The 20,760-nt window shown below is 39.7% G+C and overlaps 1 protein-coding gene across 4 annotated transcripts in view; it reads right to left on the reverse strand.

Moving 5' to 3' along the window:
• ttll5 (tubulin tyrosine ligase-like family, member 5) overlaps positions 1 to 20,759 on the reverse strand; it is an 86,691-nt gene extending 65,932 nt beyond the window's left edge. For 3 of the 4 annotated variants that reach the window (XM_041812257.1, XM_041812256.1, XM_041812254.1), the window contains exons 1-9: positions 20,586 to 20,690; positions 20,142 to 20,289; positions 13,354 to 13,460; positions 8,944 to 9,026; positions 8,190 to 8,296; positions 7,782 to 7,912; positions 7,590 to 7,672; positions 1,919 to 1,988; positions 1,718 to 1,802 (exon numbers count right to left, since the gene is read on the reverse strand). In XM_041812257.1, the coding sequence (XP_041668191.1) occupies positions 1,718 to 1,802; positions 1,919 to 1,988; positions 7,590 to 7,672; positions 7,782 to 7,912; positions 8,190 to 8,296; positions 8,944 to 9,026; positions 13,354 to 13,460; positions 20,142 to 20,200 (725 nt within the window). In that variant the 5' untranslated portion in view covers positions 20,201 to 20,289; positions 20,586 to 20,690. Of the gene's footprint in view, positions 1 to 1,717; positions 1,803 to 1,918; positions 1,989 to 7,589; positions 7,673 to 7,781; positions 7,913 to 8,189; positions 8,297 to 8,943; positions 9,027 to 13,353; positions 13,461 to 20,141; positions 20,290 to 20,585 lie in introns of all 4 variants that reach the window. The other variant, XM_041812255.1, reaches the window with a different exon arrangement.
• Position 20,760: the final 1 nt, after the last annotated feature.

Genomic DNA, 20,760 nt, shown 5'->3' on the forward strand with positions numbered 1-20,760 from the left:
CTAATGACTTTATCCCCCAAAGCGTTCTTCCATGTAGTTTAAAGTTGAGTCTGAATAAATAAGTATAAGTTTAAGTTGTACCATTTTATTTACATGGGAAAGTAATGATATAGCAGGGCTACTAGTAATTGAAAGTTGCAATGACCTGTAAACCAGAAAACTAAAGTAAGAATGTGTACAAACCATTTGTCAAAATAGGATTTTCCTTGCCTTAAATAAACAATATAGCAATAGCTAAAAAGCTAATCTTGGCTTAAAATCATATTTACAACTCGGTCTCAGCTGTTAAATGTAAACATTGGTGTTTTGAAGCTGAGGTGCTTGGCCATATTAATGGCATTAGTCTCCAGTGATTTCAGTGAGCATTGCCCCTCAAACAGGTTGGAGAAGCTAGGTTATACAGCGTAGCAGAAGGGAATAGTTTCTCCAAGTAAATTAGTGAGTTTAAGGTAAAAATGTACCTAAAAACAACGCTGGCTCAACTGTACGCTATATGGACATTTTTTTAAACTTATTAATTTTTCACCCTTAAAGCGTCTATTTTTGGAAATGTTTTGAATGTAAGCTTCGGCTACCAGTTGCGTGCTCTTCTGCCTCAGTGTATCTGAACAGCTTTTTGGGTCTGCAGGCTTCAAGAACAAGTAACTGCGCTAAAACAACACACAAATGAGCGATTTGGCTCGGCGACAATGATGTGCTGTTCACTGTGGATACAGATACCTGTATGAAGTACACAGAGGAACTTCTACAATTGAAAACTCAGCAGAAAGAAAGAGGGGAGAGAAACTTTAGTGGAGACTGATTAGCAGGAGATACCCTGAGTTACCTGCTGATATAGGTGTGGAAACTGTGAGCCAGTGCCAGAAGAGGTATTGTTGTCATGAATGGGACTTAGTTTCAACACTTCTTCAGGATATTTCTGATAGAGGATAGTGGCTCACAGATGCCTGCATCATTCCTCATCCAGTTCCCTGTGTTACTGAACACCAAAGTTTTACGGACATTTTTTTTACTTTCTAAAGTTAAATTGGAGAAACTGACCCCGACCAGAAGAGCTGAATGGAATTTTTTCATCCAAGCAAGTTTATGGCTGTCACTAATTCTTCTAAAAGCTGATAACAAGACAAGCTACAGTCACTACATGTTTACTTTATGAAAACATTAGGTCAGCTGTTAAGGTTGAGCTGATATAACCAGTTTTAAATTGGTTACTTGTTGTTTCCTGAGAAAGCCTGCAGGCCAAAACAGCTGTGCAGATACACTGAGATGGAGGAGCACGTAGCCAATAGTTGAGGCTCGCATTGCAAAATCATGCCAAACACAGAGGCTTTCAGTTGAGCCAGCATTGTTTTTTTTGCCCATTTTTACCTTAAACTCACCAAATTACACAGCGAAACTGTACCTGTCTACCACTCTGTATAGCCTAGCTTCTCCAAGCATGTCCTGTTTGATGGGCAATGCTCACTGAAATCACTTGAGAATAATGCCACTACGATTGCAAAGTAACTTATACAACCCAGCTTAAAAAAAAACGAAATATCCCTGTAATCAGTGATATGTGGCAAAAAGTCCTATAAGGTCCTTGACTATATTTCTTAATATGTCTGATCTAATGACTAACTACAGCAAGCCAGCTGTCTTATAAACACCAGGTGTGCTGCAGCACATAAGCTGTAGTCCTAGGTGACTTTACAAAAAATGTAAAAATGCAGCTCACCTGGCAAGGCCTTCCTCATATACATAGATGATGAGGGGATCGTATGACGTCACCAACACATACAGTCGCATATCAAACTTGAACTCTGGAAACAAAAAAAACAAAACAAAACAAAACAAAAAAAAGAGTCATTAGTCAGTTCAGTAGGAATGTAAAGAAAACCACAATGCTTACAAACTGGGCTGCATCTGAGAAACTTACCATCTATCAATAGCGGGTTATTTATGTAGCGAGACACCAAGATGTTTTCATCCATTGAGATCTGATTTGGCTGCAAAACACACACAGAAACAAATAAAGGATAATATCATTATGAGGATAAAGGAAGACTTGATTATGATAAGTTTACATGGATTACACCAGGATAGCAAAAGTGATATTATTTACTAAAGTAATGAAGTCAGATGGCACGTTAGATGGAACTAGCATGGCCTAACAAACTAAATCAACAGTATGAAAAGCATTTCCTTGACAAATGTACTGATATTATGTTCAACAGAACTCTGCCATTTATTCATATAAAAGAGCATTAAATACTGAATTCCAAATGCATGATGTGACACTGCTGTTAACCATTAACATCAAACATTCATCATCAGCTCCAGAGAAGTTGGAGACTGAAATGACACTGGCCATAGCGGGTCAGCGTTCAATAACAGCCTATAAAAACACAATCTGGTGGTGGGAGAGGGGTCATTTATGAGGTTGAAATGTGTTGCAGGTGGCGGAGTTGTGAGGAGATGTGATGGGGTAGGGGAAGAGGGGAGCTGTGTAACCTCAGTGCTGGCAACAGTTCAGAGAAAACCTTAGTCGATACAAAAAAAAAATTAGTGTATTTCTTTCTTCTCTCCAAATATCGCTCTGACATTCTTTCCACTGTTTCATAAAAATGCCTGAGAAGAAGAAGAAGAAAGATCGTGCACATGTTTTCCAAGAGTGAGAACCTTGTTGAGCTTCCTGCAATAAGCTGGGGCCTTGGAGGAGTGTGATTTACTCCACAAAGCCTATTAATGTCTGAAACACTAGTTGATACTTATTTCAAAGACAGCTGCATCAGTACGCCCCCAGAGACACGCATGTAACATCTGGACGAGTGAGTTTCAGTTTGCACGGAATTTTTCAAGTCTGCTTACAGTTAACTTCCTCTAGGTTTTCCATTAATGTAAAACTGTGTTAATGCCTGAATTAGGAGGAACCTAAAGCTTATTGAGTCAGTGAGTAATATTTGGTCAGTGTAGTGTGGTATGTGTGCTGTGCTCAGTGGTGACGTGAGGTTGTCCGACACTGCAGAGGGGGAGGGGGGACCCACAGCGCCTTCACAAGAGGCTCTGCGGGCTCCATATTTCACTCCATGAAGATTTTCCACTCGAGCAGTCTTGTGACGACACTCTACGCTCAGCTTTTGACCAAGTGATGGTTATTGATGGTCAGCAGGTGCACCCTAACACAGCACTTTTATACCCACACTTTGCATTGGTGAGGGATAGATTGTACAGAATGAGTTGTAACACTCAGACAGATGAGGTAACCACCCAACTTTTGGTGCCAAAAAGCTGTCAGGAAAATACTAGACCGGATAATGGCCTGATTCTGTTGGCCTGGCATTCTGGAGGATGTACGCCATTGGTGTGCCTCCTGTTCTGAATGCCAACTGGCTAGCCGGCCATTCCCAAGAGTGCCTTTGCGTCCATTGCCATTGATTGAGGTTCCATCTGAACAAATTGGGATGGACCTCATCGGGCCATTTCACCGGAGTGCACGAGGATATCGCTTTGTGTTAGTTCTAGTGGACTACGCAACCCAGTATCCTGAAGCAGTGCCACTGCGCACCATCTCTGCTAAGAGTGTTGCTCAGGCACTGTTTCAGGTCATCTCCCGAGTTGGAATCCCGAAAGAGATTCTGACTGACCAGGGCACCTCATTTATGTCACGAACACTCAGGGAACTGTACGGATTATTGGGCATCAAGTCTATTCGGACTAGTGTGTTCCATCCCCAAAGCGATGGACTAGCAGAATGTCTGAATAAGACTTTGAAGTCCATGATACGTAATTTCATTCATGATGATATTCGCAATTGGGATAAATGGCTAGACCCTCTGTTGTTTGCAGCGCGGGAGGTACCCCAGGCCTCCATGGGATTTTCTCCCTTTGAAGTCCTGTTTGGCAGAAAACCACGTGGGGTTTTGGACCTGGTTAAAGAAAACTGGGAAGAAGGTCCAAGCCCAAGCAAAAATGAAATTCAGTATGTCCTGGACTTTAGAGCAAAACTCCATTCACTAGGGCAATTATCATGGGAGAATTTGCTCAGGGCCCAGGAGTGTCAACAGCACCTGTACAACAGAGGGACTAGGCTCAGACAATTTTCACCGGGAGATAAAGTGCTTGTATTACTTCCTTTATCCAGCTCCAAATTACTCACCAAGTGGCAAGGACTCTTTATGGTCACACAATGAGTGGGTGATGTTAAATTTGAGGTTGTGCGTTCTGACAGGGAAGGGGCAACACAGATTTACCACCTCAACCTCCTCAAAGCTTGGACAGAGGCAGAGTCTGTTTCTCTGGTGACTGTGGTGAAAGAAAGAGATGAGTTTGGGCTGGAGGTACCAAATTCCACCAATCCTACCCCACTCCTTTGTGATGGCCATCTCTCACAGTCCCAGAAAACAGATGCCGCCAGGTTGCAGCAGCATTTTGCTGATGTGTTCTCCCCTTTGCCAGGACACGCAAACCTTATACAACATCACACTGAGACAAAACCAGGCGTGACAGTTTTTCATGACCTTACAGACTGCCTGAGCACAAAAGAAAAATTGTGCGGCAGGAATTGAAAGACATGATGGAAATGGGAATAATAGAAGAGTCTCACAGTGCCTGGTATAGCCCCATTGTTCTTGTTGTCAAGAAAGATGGGTCTATACGGTTCTGTGTAGACTACCAGATGGTGCCCCTGCCTACGATGGGTGGTGGAGGTATGTGGTAGTGGGGTGGGGTCCAGCTCAGCTGCAGGGGAGAGATGTGTGGGAGTGGCTCAGAGGAGCAGTGCCAGTGCTGAGTGACACAGGTGGTTTCTGTGACTTGATTGAGCTCTTTAGTCTCTCTGCAGTAGCATGCTGGAGCTGGGAGAAGACTCACACACACATGCAGCAGATCACTGAGGCTGTGCTCCTTACTAGAGGAAGATTTTGTGTTGGACTTTGAAATATTAGAAACAACCTGAGGACGTTGAGCACTGGGCAAGTCAGCTTGAAATGTTTATTTAGTGTGTTGTTATTTTGTGTGTGAGAGGGGAATTAAAGGACCATTGCATCAATCTGAGGCCATGCGTGTGTCTGTTTTGCTGAAAAGAACCCTGTAGCACAGACGCTGCTACATGTAGCTTAGCATAAAGCTGTTTCACTCTGATTCCTGTCAATGATTACATAAGCTAACTGTCTGCTGGCTGCAGTTTCAGAGCTACTCTAAAAAATATGTGAGAGGTATCACACTCTTCGCCATGCTAACCATATAAAGTCTTTCCCCACTTATTTTAAAGCTCCTGTGAGGAACTTTCTTTCTGTGTTGGTTTTGGCGACACATGTGTAAGTATGTTTCTAGACAAAATCTTATCCTGCTGTCTTTTAACAGCCAAATTTATCACTCATTGTGGATATCTGCTTTGGGAATATAAAATTATAACATTTTTCTTCAGTCTGCTGGAAATCAGCAGCAGATTGAGACCGTCGAGGAGCACCACTGTTTTGTTCTACCTAAGGCCACCAAACTGCAGAACCCCTTTGTTTGATAAATTATTATTATAACTGTTGATTATCATGGGCATAAAACTTTTCCATACTAGATATAATTTTGTTCATTATCATGTGCAATGTTCCCAATGATCCCTCACTTCACTACTGGGCAAAATCCAGTTTTTATTATATCGAATTAATTGTGTGTTCACTGAGCTTTCCTAAACAAAGCCTGGTGTCAATAATGTCCTTACTGTTGTACTTGTCTCTGATATTTACATTATTATACCTCTATGTATGCTCTTTAAGGCACAGTTTCTGTAAATTTAACCCTGACTTGATAGGTCATGATGCACTTAAATGGTTCCCACGCACAAAAGTTACTTGGGTGATATAATACCAATTCCATAAAAGTTGGGGCACTGTGTAAAATGTAATTTAAAAAAATACAATGATTTGAAAATCTTACAAGCCCACATTTTACTCAGCCTATAACATGAACAACATAACAGATGTTGAAACCAACACATTTAACCATTTCATGAAAAAATATTAGCTCATTTTGAATTTGATGTCGGCAATACATCTAAAAAAATAGGGACAGGCCCATGATTACCATTGTGTAGCATCCCCTCTTCTTTAACAACAGTCTGTAAACATCTGGGAAGTGAGGAGACAAGTTGCTGAAGTTCTGACAGAGGAATGTTGTCCCATTCCTGATGTAGGGATCTAGCTGCATAACAGGGCTAGGTCTTCTTTGCCCAATTCTTTTTTAATGATGCACCAAACGTTTGTTATTGTTACCAGTTAAGCATCCAGACACTTCTACTGTGAAGCCATGTTGTTGTGATGGATGCAGTATATGGTTTAGCATCTTCTTGCTGAAATATACGAGGCCTTCCATGAAAGAGACATTGTCTGGATAGGAGCATACTGTATGTTGCTTTAAACCTCTATATACTCCTTAGCATTGATAGTGCCTTTCCAGCTGTCCATGCCACAGGCATTAATGCAACCCCATACCATCAGAGATGCAGGCCTTTGAACTATCCGTTAATAACACTCTAGATAGTCCCCCTACTCTAAATTCTGACAGACATGGCGTCCATGGTTTCAGAAAATTCTAATTTTGATTTATCTGACCGCAGAACAGTTTTCCATGTTGCCTCAGTCCATTTTAAATGAGCTTAGGCCCAGAGAAGATGGCGGTGTTCCTGGATAGTGTTCACTCGTGTTCCCATGTTGGCATGGTCAGTGGTGGGAGCTGACGTGAAAGGGGGCTGCTCTGGGATGCTCTGGGTACCCATTTGACAACCCTGGTGAAGTGCTGGCACAGTTGACTTGTGGAGGCAAGTAGTAATGGCTCAGGGATATCTTCCTGAATGCTGATCATTTTTGTGGGGCAAAAGTGTTTTTGTATCAATTGTGTTGACAGTGATTTCTGGAAGTGTTACTGAGCTAATGTAGTTATTTTCAGTACAGAAGCATGCCTGTTTTTAATGCCATGCCATCTGAGGTTCCAAAGATCATGAGCATCTAATATTGACCCTTCTCCCTTGCGCACATCGATTGCTCCATATTCTCTGAATCCTTTGATGACATTATGTACTGTAGATGGTGGGGTATTCAATGTCGTTGCAATTTTACACTGAGGAATTTTTCCTGAAATTGTAGTTTCCACATCTGAAAGGTTGTTCATGTTCTCTTGTGAATAAAACATTGGTTTATGGGATTTGCAAGTCATTGAATCTTTTTAAATTTATATTTTATACAGAGTCCCAACTTTTTTGGGGGGAATTGGGGTTGTACCTGGGTGGAACATCCAAGTGTGTATGTTTTGAATTGCGGACTATGATCAATAAAAAACTACACTCCAAGTTGTACTTACTAGTCAGTAAACCACAGTTTTTCAGAGATAACTTTCACACTTAAATCCCTCATATCATAACTGCAAGTAAGCAACAGAGGTGGGTGTAGGTGAACAGCATGTCTCCACTCATTTTTTTTGTTGTTGTAATGACTGAGAGCCCCCTGGTGGTGGGATTTACATACTAACAGTTTAAACAAAGGTCATAATTAGTGATGATCAGTGATTAGACTGGCATTTCTCCACTTTTTGAAAGTCTCACTGCCAGAATCACTTACATTGCTGACCAAGTAGATGCCTCGCCCTCTTGAAGATGCTACTGGCTTGATAATCCATGGGCCTTTATCCTTAGCAAAACAGTCTGAAAGAGAGGTTTACAAGAAAGACAAGAACATGTATTAAGTCTATGTTTGGACTGCCTGTGAACATGTCATAAATAGAGGTGTAGGATCAGCAGAGAGGAATCTTACTGCAGAACTCCTGATATTCAGAGGGAAGCACAAACGTCTGAGGAACGATATGGAAGTTTTTGAAGCCATGAGTCTGCTGCATTCGCTGGATGTTTTTATAGAGCCGATCTTTGCGCGTCAACTCATATGATCTGGAAATGAGAAGAGCTTTCAGTTTGAAATACTCAGTCAGCTTTGAAACTGACAGAACAAAAATAAAAGCACACACAACAGCAATAGATCGCCCTCTGCCTGACAGTATGATTCATTTCATGTTTCAGGGAGGCATCGGTCCAAACTAAATGCGCTTTGCAGTGGAAGCCAACAAACACATTGCCTGCACTGAGGGGCTTAGAGTGGCTCAGTACTGATATTTATAACCCAGAAAACAGTGGCAGTGAGCTCATACATTCGAGTTCTCTATCATACCTGGGAAAGTGGTTGACCTTCTGGAAGTCTTGAAGGCTGCGGAGAATGTAAGGCTTGAGGTGAGATCCTGTCCACATAAGGTTATAGTCATTACTATTTGGATGAACCTGAAAAACAGACAACAGAACACCAATCAGATCTATTTCTTAAATATATTTTAAAAAAAGTATCTTTACTTAATCAAATAAAAGCAACAAAATAGGCACTAACCTAAAGAAATGCAGCCCATTCTTTAGAAATTACAGAAAAGGAAGGAAAACTTGAATATTTTCATCACCCTCTTACTATTTAATCCATTCTTTTTTGTTTTATTCCAGCTGTTCTTAAAGGGGCAGAGCTACCATGGCAGTAGAGAGCCAGATGTTTGTAATAAAGTCTTATTAAAGTTTGGCTCTGTCACAGCCGTCGTAGACACTCGTCTGCCTTTGATGATGGGTTAACGGGAGTCAAGCAGCATTGAAATGAAATAAAAGGGGAATTATTGTAACTGCTCAGAGAGAGAAATAATGGGGATTGTGTGCCCTCGTGAAACAGGATGAATACTCTTGAGGTCATTTGATTTTTTTTTCCATGAGTGCATTCCCGGGCTTTGACATCGACTTTATCAGTCAAAGGAAATAAAAACAGCTCTACTATCACTTTTCCTACACAGCAGGGAGGTCAAAAATAGCCTGTATGGCTAAAAAATCTGTGTAATTTTCAAGATTTAGGACAGACTTCTGATTTTCCCCAGTTAAGGTGGAGAAAGCATTACCTCATGGAATCCATGATTGGTAAGTATTCCTCGTACCAGGCGGCTCTCTGTGCGTACAATCTTGAAGGCCATGCTGTATCGCTCTACATGGGACAAGAAAATATTGTTAGCATACAAATTATTAGACTTTCTGTAGCTATGTATAAGCTTTGTCTTAAGATTAGGTATGAAGTTTACACTACACCTTATACTGAAACTACTTACAGTGCCTATGCAAAGTATCCACCCCTTTGAGGTGGCTTTTTTGGACAAATTTCTTTTCTTTTTTTTTTTCTTATGGAAAAAAAACTAACATTGAATTGAAAATACATTTCTACAAAGTAATGACAATTAAACAAAATTTTTTATGTAAAAAAAATTGATGGCATAAATATTATCCTTCTAGAGTGACTGACCTATTTCGACAGAGGTCCAGCCGATTTATGCTAGCAGTCTCACAATCAGTGAAATGAGGATCACCTGTGAGCAGTGAATGTGTCTCAAGTAATTGTAGTTTAAAGACACCTGCATCTGGAAGGTCCAGCCACTGGTTAATCAGTATTCCTGGCTACCGTTGCAACAACAAGACAAAAGAACACACCAAGCAACTCAGAGAAAAGGTCATTGAAAAGTTTTAGTCAGGGGATGGATACAAAAAAAAAATCCAAGGCACTGATCATCCGCCAGTGCTCAGTTAAATCCATCATCAAGAAATGGAAGGAATATGGCACACATGTAAATCTACCTAGATCAGACCATCCTCACAAACTGAGTGACTATGCAAGAAGGAGAGTAGTGAGAGAGGCCACAAAGACACCTATAACTACTCTGAAGGAGTTACAAGCTTCAGCAGCTGCGATGGGAGAGACCCTGTATACAACTGTTGTCGGTGGTGGCAGTATCATGCTGTGGGGATGCTTTTCAGCAGCTGGCCCTGAAAGGCTTGTAAGTGAATGTTGTGCAGTGTCTGAGTCAAAGCCCTGTCCTTAATCCAATTAAGAATCTGTGGCTGGACTTGAAAAGGGCAGCTCACACCCGATCTCCATGCAACCTGACTTGTAAGTACTGACTTGAAGGGGGTGAATATCTATGCAGTCACTTATTCTACCCTACATATTTTTGTTTAATTGACACTACTTTGTTGGGGGTTTTTTTTGTATTTTTTTGTCGATAAGCATAATCATATTGACCATGATTGATTTATAAAATCAATAAAAGTGTAAAACACCCAAGGGGGTGAATACATTTTATAGGCACTGTACTAAGCAACTTAACATGTAGTATTTGCTGCACCATAGGAACGCAAGGTTTAATACTATCAGTAAAGTGTAAAGTCCAAACTAACCAAAATATTGTCCCTCAAATGTTTTCAGTTCATGAAGTCTATCAGTGAATAACATTTTTCTTCATGCAGTATTTTCATAGCACCACCCTCTCAAAATATGTCTGATTAGTCTAACACATGAAAATAACTACAGTTAATCCATGAAGCATGACTAAAGCATATATTGATATGACTTAAAATGATGGTTTTGTGCTAATGAAAGCCTCCATCCTTACTCTACAGCTAGTGAAATGGTAGAATCTTAAACTAAAGCACAAGTTATTTTAAGCGTTTCCTTTTTAGGGCAGATGAAATGATCATCTTTGCCAAAAAAAAAACAAAAGGCATTCAACACAAAGATGTCATGCATTACTGAGGGATGTAATCATTTGTGGAGGACACACCACTACTGGTGAAAAGCCTCACCGCCATGCTCCATCTATTCCTCTAAATCATTTGTTACCCCCTAGGTGGAACATCAGACATTTGGGGGGGGGCTGCTTTGAAGTTGTTAAATAGTTAGATAGCAAGATAACGGTTTGATAGTTCATACATTTATCTTTTGGTAGAAAGAACTGTGTGTGACCTATTCTGTTAGGATTTTTCAAATCAAACAGTAATAATTGATGTTTAATTTTTCCATGCAGCTCCTTTGGGGGACTTGGTTTAGATATGAGTAGGGAGGGCTCCAGGGAATAAAAGGTGCACTGCATTCTCAAACATTTTAGAACAATACAGTATTTTAAGGACTTAACATCTACTAAGAGTAATGAGTAATATTTAAGAAGTAATGTGTTAATGGTGGAACAAGGGCTAAGAGCGATGGACAAAAAATCCTAACTCAGTACTTCTTAGTTGAATAAGTGATACACGATATATATTCTCAAAGTTGTTTTTTGTTGTTGTACAGAAATCAAAAAATGTAGAGTCTAGTCACAATCAACTACTACTGAAACCTATTTGATAGCATGGCAATAAAACTAGAACCCCTAGACACCCAATATTGGGCAACTTTCATTTTTAATTGGGGTGTAAAGGTATGTGTATTTGTTTCGTACCGTTCAGTACGAGCCTCTTGGTATGGTACAGACATGTACCAAAGGAATACATGTGGAACGAAACTCATACACAGACGGAAAACCAGAGCACAACTCGCTGTCACACTGTCCTTGCAGCCACAGCAAACAACAGCAACAGCCTGAATATTCCCAGATAAAAGCGTCCTGTTTAGGAACACTTTGTTTCCCAGTAAAATACAACAGTGGACAAAGACAACAACAGAAGCGCTGACATTATTGAGCAGGTCTGTCGCTGACAGCACATCGTCCAGCGGATCAATCAAAGCATTTGAAAAGGCACCACTCAAACAAGAACGTCACTGTAACGAGGAGGAACAACAAACAGTCTCACCAGCCAGTTATGAATTTCCCATGATTTAAGATCTTTTTTATTAGAACAATGGTGCTCTGGTTTAGTAAGTCAAATTATTTCTAATGGTACTTTTAACTGTCAGCCTCAGAGGAGAGGGGGAGAAGGGACTCCATCATGTCTGCAGCTGCGTCATAGGTAAAGTTATCCTCAGATTTCACACAGTTCTAACCTCTCTGTCTGCCAAGGTGGGCTGTGAAAAGTTCTTCCAAACTTTGTAGTAGGTCCCATTGGTTAAAAAAGTAATCCAGTGCCAAAGTTCATGTTGAAGTTGGCAGGATAGACATTAATTATCATACTTCACAAGCTAACTTACAGTTGAATGATGATGATGTGTTCAAGTTGGCTGGGAAATTTTAGTGTTAAAAGAATGAGTATAAACATGTCAATATATCAATTAAAATAACCTAGTAATTCAAAAATGTATTTATTTATTAATATTTTTATCAACTGAAGAACTTTTTGAAGGAGACTGCAGCATTATTAAAAATTTAAATGTAATTTACTCAGCCTATTTATTTTAATACAATCTAATACAACTTTAAAAAATAATAATAAATTCTGTTATTTATTCGGTTTAATTACCATACCAAAACCATACCGAACCGTGACTTCAAAACAGAGGTACGTACCGAACCGAAATTTTCCTGTACTGTTACACCCCTCCTGTCTACATTGTACAAAAACGTTGGCAACACTTCTGTAAATTATAGGGCAGATCCAGAGAATGAATTGCTCATGCTAACAGGACCAGGATTGGCACAGATTTAGCATCCAACATTTTCCCTTCCATTGCACGATATCCACGTAAGTATTTGCACTTACGCTCGAGCCAAGTTTGTAAGTTAAGTAGAGAGAAAGTGAGAGACAAAAATAGCACTGATTAATAAATCAGTTAGTAGTATGGCATTAAATTGCACAACTTTTACTGCATATGGCAATTAGCGCCAGCCTTCAGTAATCATTTGCTATTTGGACCAAAGTTTATTTGCATGGGAGCAATTTTGTGGCTGATTTTGTAAATATTCTTTAGATTACATGCATGCAATCTTTTTCTGTCAAAGCAGTGCTATTCTGTTGTGGATCTTGCCCTATGTGATTCAAAATGATAAAAAACTCCACCATTTTAATGATCAGTGGTTTAAGAAAGAGCAGCAGTGTAATGATCATCAGTCATATTTTAATCAAAAGAGAGTGACTTGAACATTTTTCCAAATGTTCCTGATGCATTTGTGCAAGAGTTTGACTGAAATTTTTGATCATTAAAACCAATAAATTATCCAATATGGTATGTCTAAGACTATTTTTGCTGATACTATGGTATCAAATCCTTCATTTAGGCTAAACATTTAAAATACACTATTTTGTGGTCTATAAACACGTTAAAGTCAGCTATTCTCTGAATCAACATCAACATAACTATATTGATATAAATAAAAAGTTTGTATCCTTTATCTCTGTGAAAATATACTGATATATCTTAAAAGCTCTATATATTGCCCAGCCCCAGCTGGAACTATTTAAGCTAAAAAAAAGAACAAAAAAACATCCTAATGTACGCAGGGTGGAATTTACATCCTTAATTAGAATTTATGTTCACTCTAGGCTACATTTGAAATTTGGTGCAACCGAGTGCTGAATTTTAGTAGTGTTATAATTACTTTCATCATGTTGTTTACCTCCAACAGAGCAGATGTTGCCATCTTTTGAGACGGCAGCTTCAGGGACAAACAAAAGCACTGGGATTTTCTTGCTAAGGCCACACCAGGTAATGCAGGGATGGTCTCTGGAGGAAAAACAATAAAATGTTACACAGAGTTAGAGGCAGATTTTCTGAACACTCCCAAATCCTGGCATCCACAGTGAAGTGAAGCCTCACAAAGATAAAGTTCCCAGAAGAGATATGATAGGGATGCATGCTGAGGTGAATTTCACAGCCACAAATCTTTGACATTCATTCCCAAATGATGTGGAAGAGTTTATATGGGTAGTTTACCTAATGCTGAGGGAATGTATCCTGACATCGTGTTTGTTTCTGACGGGCCGATAGAGACAGAACCACACACAGTTTCAGGAGCTCCTGGCCAAAAACAAATCCCTCCGCTGCACTAACAAACACCCATAGAAACCTGCAGACTATCTGATAGTACCAGACACAGCCTGTTTATCAGGAGCTAAAAATAAGATAAGGTAGCATGATGATGGAGTGGTGCTCAATCAGGCACGGGCAGTCATGATAAGACAGAGAAGCATGTAAACATTTCCTGCCCCTAGCTCAGGTATCCAAGTATGACAGAAAATATGGCAGATATCTTTCCCTCTCTGCTGGTTTGGTTGCAAGCCATGGAAGACTTTCGTAATATTTCAGCATGCTACTTGGCAAATTATGAAAGAACATCAACTTTTGAGATACTGGACTGAAGGCAAAATTATTGGCTGCACTGTAGTGGAATAATTCTGTTTATAAGTCAAATGATGATAAAGGACTCCTGCCTGAACTGACAGACATAATATCAATTTAACTAGGAATTTGCAACCTCTGTTAATTGGACAGACACTGTATAAAAATGGTCTAAAAGGGGAATAGAGGATCGGTTTCTGACTCAAATCCCATAACTTAAAAAAATGAGAATGATAATGTATAGTTATAAGTGTATAATATTGTATTGTATATTGTATGAGTATGAAGATTTATTCTTTTAAGATCTTTTTGGGGGACTTTTTGTTTTAATTAGATATGACAGCTAAAAAGAAAGAAGTCATTCAGGGAGAGAGACTGGGCAAAGACATATATGTAAAAACTTCCCAATATAACACTTAACAACTTGGAGAACATGCACAATTTTGCCATAAGACTATCACAAAATCAGTTGCATTTCTGTGGAGTTTCAGCTCTTGTGTTGTCAAATGGTCAAAAATGTCCTAAATCAAGCTTCTCAAATTTTAGGATTTGCTAATTTGACATTCTAAATAAAGTCAGGTCAGGTCAATTATGGGAGCATATGCTGGTTTTGGTGTCAGCCTTGGTCCTGTACTGCTTTGGCCTCCTGACGACCATCATCCAGGTCTGTACCAGGCTTATGCCCCGTCTCTCCAGGTATCCCCCCAGCTGACCCCTCCACCTCACACTCAGCCGTCCTCGGCATCTGGGCCAGCCCACTGGGTCCTGAGCACCCAGACTAATGTGATAAATAACAGATAGAATGAAAATATTTAATTTTTAAGCAGGGTTGCTTGACACTATCGGCATAATATCAGTAATAATATACTGTAAGTGCTTTTCGCACTGGCAGCACACACCTCAAATTTAGAGCGCTTCTCACTTGTGTTTACTGTTGCTAGGTTATGGAAGTAGACTTCTGCTTTCCTCAGTAGTATGCTTGATGTTTTTTTTAAATAACTCTGTGATTCATATTTTATTTCATCAAGGAAATAACAATGAAACATAAAAATGATGTTAAGGTGTCCTGTCCAGACAAAGCAGCAGGTGTAGACCTGGAAACTTCACCTTTGAAAAGACAAGTCAAATCATTTTTTCTTCAACCATTATCATAACTATCGCCCCTTCTTGATTTTAATTGGCCAGAGAGGGAGAAAAGACATACAGGTACATCTCAAAAAGTTTGAATATCATGGAAAAAGTTCAATATTTTTTGTCACTCATTTCAGAAAGTGAAATAGATTCATTACACATAGAGTGAAGTATTTCAAGCCTTTATTTCTTGAAATGTTGATGATTATGGCTTACAGATAATGAAAACCCAAAATTCAGTGTCTCAGAAAATAGAATATTACATAAGATCAATAAAAAGGGATATTTTAAACAGAAATGTCAAGATTCTGAAAAGTATGTTCATTTCTATGTACTCAATACTTGGTTGGGCCTCCTTTGGCATGAATTACTGCATCAATGCAGTGTGGCATGGAGGCGATCAGCCTGTGGCACTGCTCAGGTGTAATGGATTGCTTTGATAGCGGCCATCAGGTCATCTGCATTGTTGGGTCTGGTGTCTCTCGTCTTCCTCTTGACAATACCCCATAGATTCTCTATGGGGTTCAGGTCAGGTGAGTTTGCTGGCCAATCAAGCACAGTAACACCATGGTCAGTGAACCAGCTTTTGGTACCTTTGGCAGTGTGGGCAGGTGCCAAGTCCTGCTGGAAAATGAAATCAGCATCTCCATGGTGCTTGTCAGCAGAAGGAAGCATGAAGTGCTCTAAAACTTCCTGGTAGATGGCTGCGTTGACTGTGGACTTCAGAAAACACAGTGGACCAACACCAGCATATGCCATGGCAGCCCAAATCATCACTGACTGTGGAAACTTCATACTGGACTTCAAGCAATGTGGATTCTGTGCCTCTACAGTCTTCCTCCAGACTCTGGGACCTTGATTTCCAAATGACATATAAAATGTAGTTTAATCTGAAAAGAGGACTTTGGACCACTGAGCAACAGTCCAGTTCTTTTTCTCCACAGTCCCAGTAAGATGCCTCTGACGTTGTCTCTGGTTCAGGAGTGGCTTGACACGAGGAATGCCACATTTGTAGCCCATGTCTAAGATTCGTCTGTGGCTCTTGATGCGCTGATTCAAGCCTCAGTCCACTTTCTATGAATATGCTTGGATACAGCACTCTGTGAACAACCATCTTCTTTAGCAATGACCTTTTGTGGCTTACTCTCCTTGTGGAGGGTGTCAGTGACTGTCTTCTGGACATCTGTCAAATCTGCAGTCTTCCCCATGATTGTGTAGCCTACTGACCCAGACTGAGAAACAATTTAAAGGCTCAGGAAACCTTTGCAGGTGTTTTGAGTTAATTAGCTGATTAGAGTGTGACACCATGACTTTCCAATATTGAACTTTTTCACAATTTTCTAATTTTCTGAGACACTGAATTTTGGGTTTTCATTTCTGTATTATCAACATTTCAAGAAATAAAGGCTTGAAATACTTCACTCTATGTGTAATGAGTCTTTATATGTATATATGGGTATATGGGTTTCACTTTCTGAAATGAGTGACAAAAAATAATGAACCTTTTCATGGTATTCTAATTTTTTGAGAATTTTTGAGTGCAGCACTTATCCAAAAATTGACCTCTCTCAGCCGCAGTTTTTGTATTCTTTCTCCATCCTCATTCCATAAACTCTTAAGTGCTCAAGGGACTGATATACAGCCACTTTATTTGTTTTATAAATTATGTTGTTGATTAATTATAATTACTATTAATTGTGAAGTATAAACTCAATAAAAATGCACACATTATTATTTTGAGCTCACTGAGTATACAGTGCTGTTTGTAGCTCTTAAAGTTCCTGTAAAGTGATTTTAAAAAAAAAAATCTGTATTTCAGGTTTGTTGTATGACAGATGGCTGCGTTATGAACCGCCTGGCCAAATTTCCATTGTGAAAAACATCTCTGTTTATAAAATTTAGCTTCAAAATCATAAAAAATGGAGCAGAAAAATATGCTCTAGTAAAGTGTGGGCATGTTGGTTGGATGAGTCAAAGACACACCCACTCATGAGAAACATGGTGATTAGCATTGGAGGCTTTTATTGTGACAAGACTTGGCAGGAATAGACCATGTCTATTATCAGATCCTTTTCTTAACTTTAGCATCGGGATGCTAACAGACAGAGGGATTAACAGTTTCTGCTTGTAGAGAGACAGTCACAGTCAGCTTCTTTTAATCATCCAGGACTAAAGACAGGGGAAATGTGGATTAAAACACACCTGTGGCAGGTAAGATGTTTGTTCTTGCTGCATCTGGTTCAAGTAAAAAATAGATAAGTACACCAGCAATTAGCCTGCATCATGACTATAATGAGAACTTTGGTCAGAGCACAGCTGCCTGGCTGATCATTCTAATGACCTGAAGGCCACTGTGGCAGATAGATTTGAAAAATTTAACTCACAATGAACTAAAACACAGCATGTAGCTGGATTTTAACTTTCAGTGAAGACAGAGAGATCAGCTAACACTAGACTGTACTGAGATGAACTGCTTGGTGATTTGATTGTAGAATTAAATGTTTTTGTTTCATTTTAGGTCTGTTTCAAAAACAAATAGACTGTTACAATAAGAGTAAAAAGTAACTTCTATTGTGGTACAGACTTGGCGTTATACACACTAAAAACTGTTTATATATTACCATAGGTGTCAATGTCAGGACCAGCTAAAATATTGGCATATTAAATAGCAACAAAAATTCAATATTGTGCACTCTTTGTTTTATTGTATAAACAAGCTCTTACATATGTAAATCATTATATGTATGGACCCCATGTTTAAGTCTGTTATGCTATATAGTTGGTTGTACATACTTTAGTAATGCCTGTTGATGCGAATCATGTTAAAGTGAACTCTGTTATTTAGTATGTTAGTATTTCAAAGCTTACACTAACAGCCACTCCAGTAAAAACAGCACTGGTCACCTGAAAGTCAGACCTTGACACTAAGAAATCCAACCTAATTTGGGAAATGGAAAATAGCCCAATAGTAGGCACAGAAGCTCTCAGCAAGGTATGACTAAGTTTAGCTTAAGAGGGAATTAGCAGGCGCTGGCAAGCACAAGATAACATACCAACTGCTGTTATGATGTGGATGCTCATTCTGTCCATTCAGTTAAAAATCTCATCAATTATGCAAAATGAAACCTACCTGGGGGATTCATTTTGTCTAAATGTATCTTTGTATAAATTATGCAGCAGGGCTCAGGGTATCTCCTACAGTCATGGACGAAAGTGGCACCCCTGGAATTTTCCCAGAAAATGCACCATTTCTCCCAGAAATTGTTGCAATTACAAATGTTTTTGGTATACTCATGTTTATTTCCTTTATGTGCATTGGAACAACACAAAAAATCTAAAGAAAAAAGACAAAATTCACATAATTTTACTCAAAACTCAAAAAATGGGCCGGACAAAATTATTGGCACCCTCAACTTAAAATTTGGTTGCACACCCTTGGGAAAAAAATAACTGAAACCAATCGCTTCCTATAACCATCAACAAGCTTCTTACACCTCTCAACTGGAATTCTGGACCACTCTTATTTAACAAACTGCTCCAGACCTCTCAGATTTGAAGGATGCCTTCTTGCAACAGTAGTTTTGAGATCTGTCCAAAGGTGTTCAATGGCATTTAGATCCGGACTCATTGCTGGCCACTTCAGAACTCTCTAGTGCTTTGTCTCAAACCATTTCTTGGTGCTTTTTGCGGTGTGTTTCAGGTCATTGTTCTGCTGGAACAACCATGACCTCTAACGCAGACCCAACTTTCTGACACTAGGCCCTACATTGTGGCCCAGAATCTTTGATAGTCTCCAGATCTCATGATTCCTTGCACACAGTCAAGGCACCCAGTGCCAGAGGCAGCAAAACAACCCCACATCTTTGAGCCTCCACCATGTTTGACTGTAGGTACTGTGTTCTTTCTTTGTAGGCCTCATTCTGTTTTCTGTAAACAGTAGAATGACATGCTTTTCCAAAAAGCTCTACCTTAGTCTCATCTGTCCACAAAATGTTCACCCAGAAGGATTGAGGCTTACTCAGGTACATTTTTGCAAACTCCAGTCTGGCTTTTTTATGTCTCTTTGTCAGCAGTGGGGTTCTCCTCGGTCTCCTGCCATAGTGCTTCATGTCATTTAGATGACCACGTATGGTCCGAGCTGACACTTTTGCACCCTGAGTCTGCAGGACAGCCTGAAATTGTGTGAAAGTTGACTGAGGATGTTTATCCACCATTCCAACTATTCTGCGTTGCATTCTTTTGTCAAGTTTTCTCCTCTGTCTACGTCCAGGGAGATTAGCCACAGTCCCATGGGTTATAAACTTTTTGATTATATTACGCACAGTGGACAAAGGAATTTCAAGTTCTCCAGAGATGGTCTTGTAACCTTGAGATTGTTCATATTTTTCCACAATTTTGCTTCTTATACCCTCAGACAATTCTGGGCTCTTCTTTCTCTTCTCCATGCTTGGTGTGACACACACAGGCACACAACACAAAGGTTGAGTCAATTTGTGCAATTATGCATTTGAGATTAGGCATTCAACCTCAGTGAATAAGGTACATTTAATAGATTTAGTAGTGCAAATGTGCATATGTGGTGAGGCTTTTACCAGAGTGAGTTTTCTTACAGTATTGGAGATACAGTGTTTCTCAAATATTGTTTCCCTTTTTTCTGACTCTGACATCTGCCGTCCAATCCAAATGAAGGCATAAAAGCCCATAAAAATTCTAACATAACAAGGGAAGAGCAAGAGAACAAGAGGGAACACATTTAGATGCCTAACACAGCAGCCCCTTAAAGATGTTCTTAAACTTGAAGAGTATGAGACAGTGATGATGCTAGAGGATGAAATGTTTCATCTTTCACAGTAGGTAAAGACGGTATTATGTCACGGTGCAGTAAACAAACAAACTCCGAACAGCTGAAAAAAAAACTGTGGTGCAAACACTCACTCTTGCTCGTCCTCTGAGGAGGATTCCGAGTCCTCCTTATCCCGGGTTACAGCTGGCATCTTCACAGTAAAAGTGAACGAGCTGCCCGGTGAAATCTCCCTGGGATATCTTGTCTAAGCTTTTCCAGCATGGCACCTATCTCCTCCAACTGCAAAAAGACAACAGTCAATGAACAGCACTGCTCAGTTTAACGCCCAGTCATGCAAAATAAAACATTAATAACCTCGTCATTAAACCTCGCTAAAAAAAAGTCCAAGAAACATCCTTTTATGTTCTGCGAACACGCCGACAACAGCTCCTTCATAGCTGCCCGTGCTTGTTAACGTTAATGAATTAACGGTATTTCCAATCGAGGTGACGTTACGGTACACACAAGACGTTAACCTCGACAGACAGCCCGCCTTACAAACGTTAGCTACATGAGACTGAACATGGGTTACTCACATGTTACACTGGGTATAGGAAGCTAACGCGTCTATTTAGTGACATTTTATGAATAAACACAAGCGTCGACTTGCCTTTATATCTGAGAGCATGCTAACTGCTAACTAGCTAGCGTCTGTCACCAGGGCCAGTTGATCATCGCGGTTAATCTTCCTGGTAACTACAACAACTGAGT

Source organism: Cheilinus undulatus, linkage group 18 (assembly GCF_018320785.1).
Source record: "Cheilinus undulatus linkage group 18, ASM1832078v1, whole genome shotgun sequence".
Classification (NCBI taxonomy): Eukaryota; Metazoa; Chordata; class Actinopteri; order Labriformes; family Labridae; genus Cheilinus; species Cheilinus undulatus.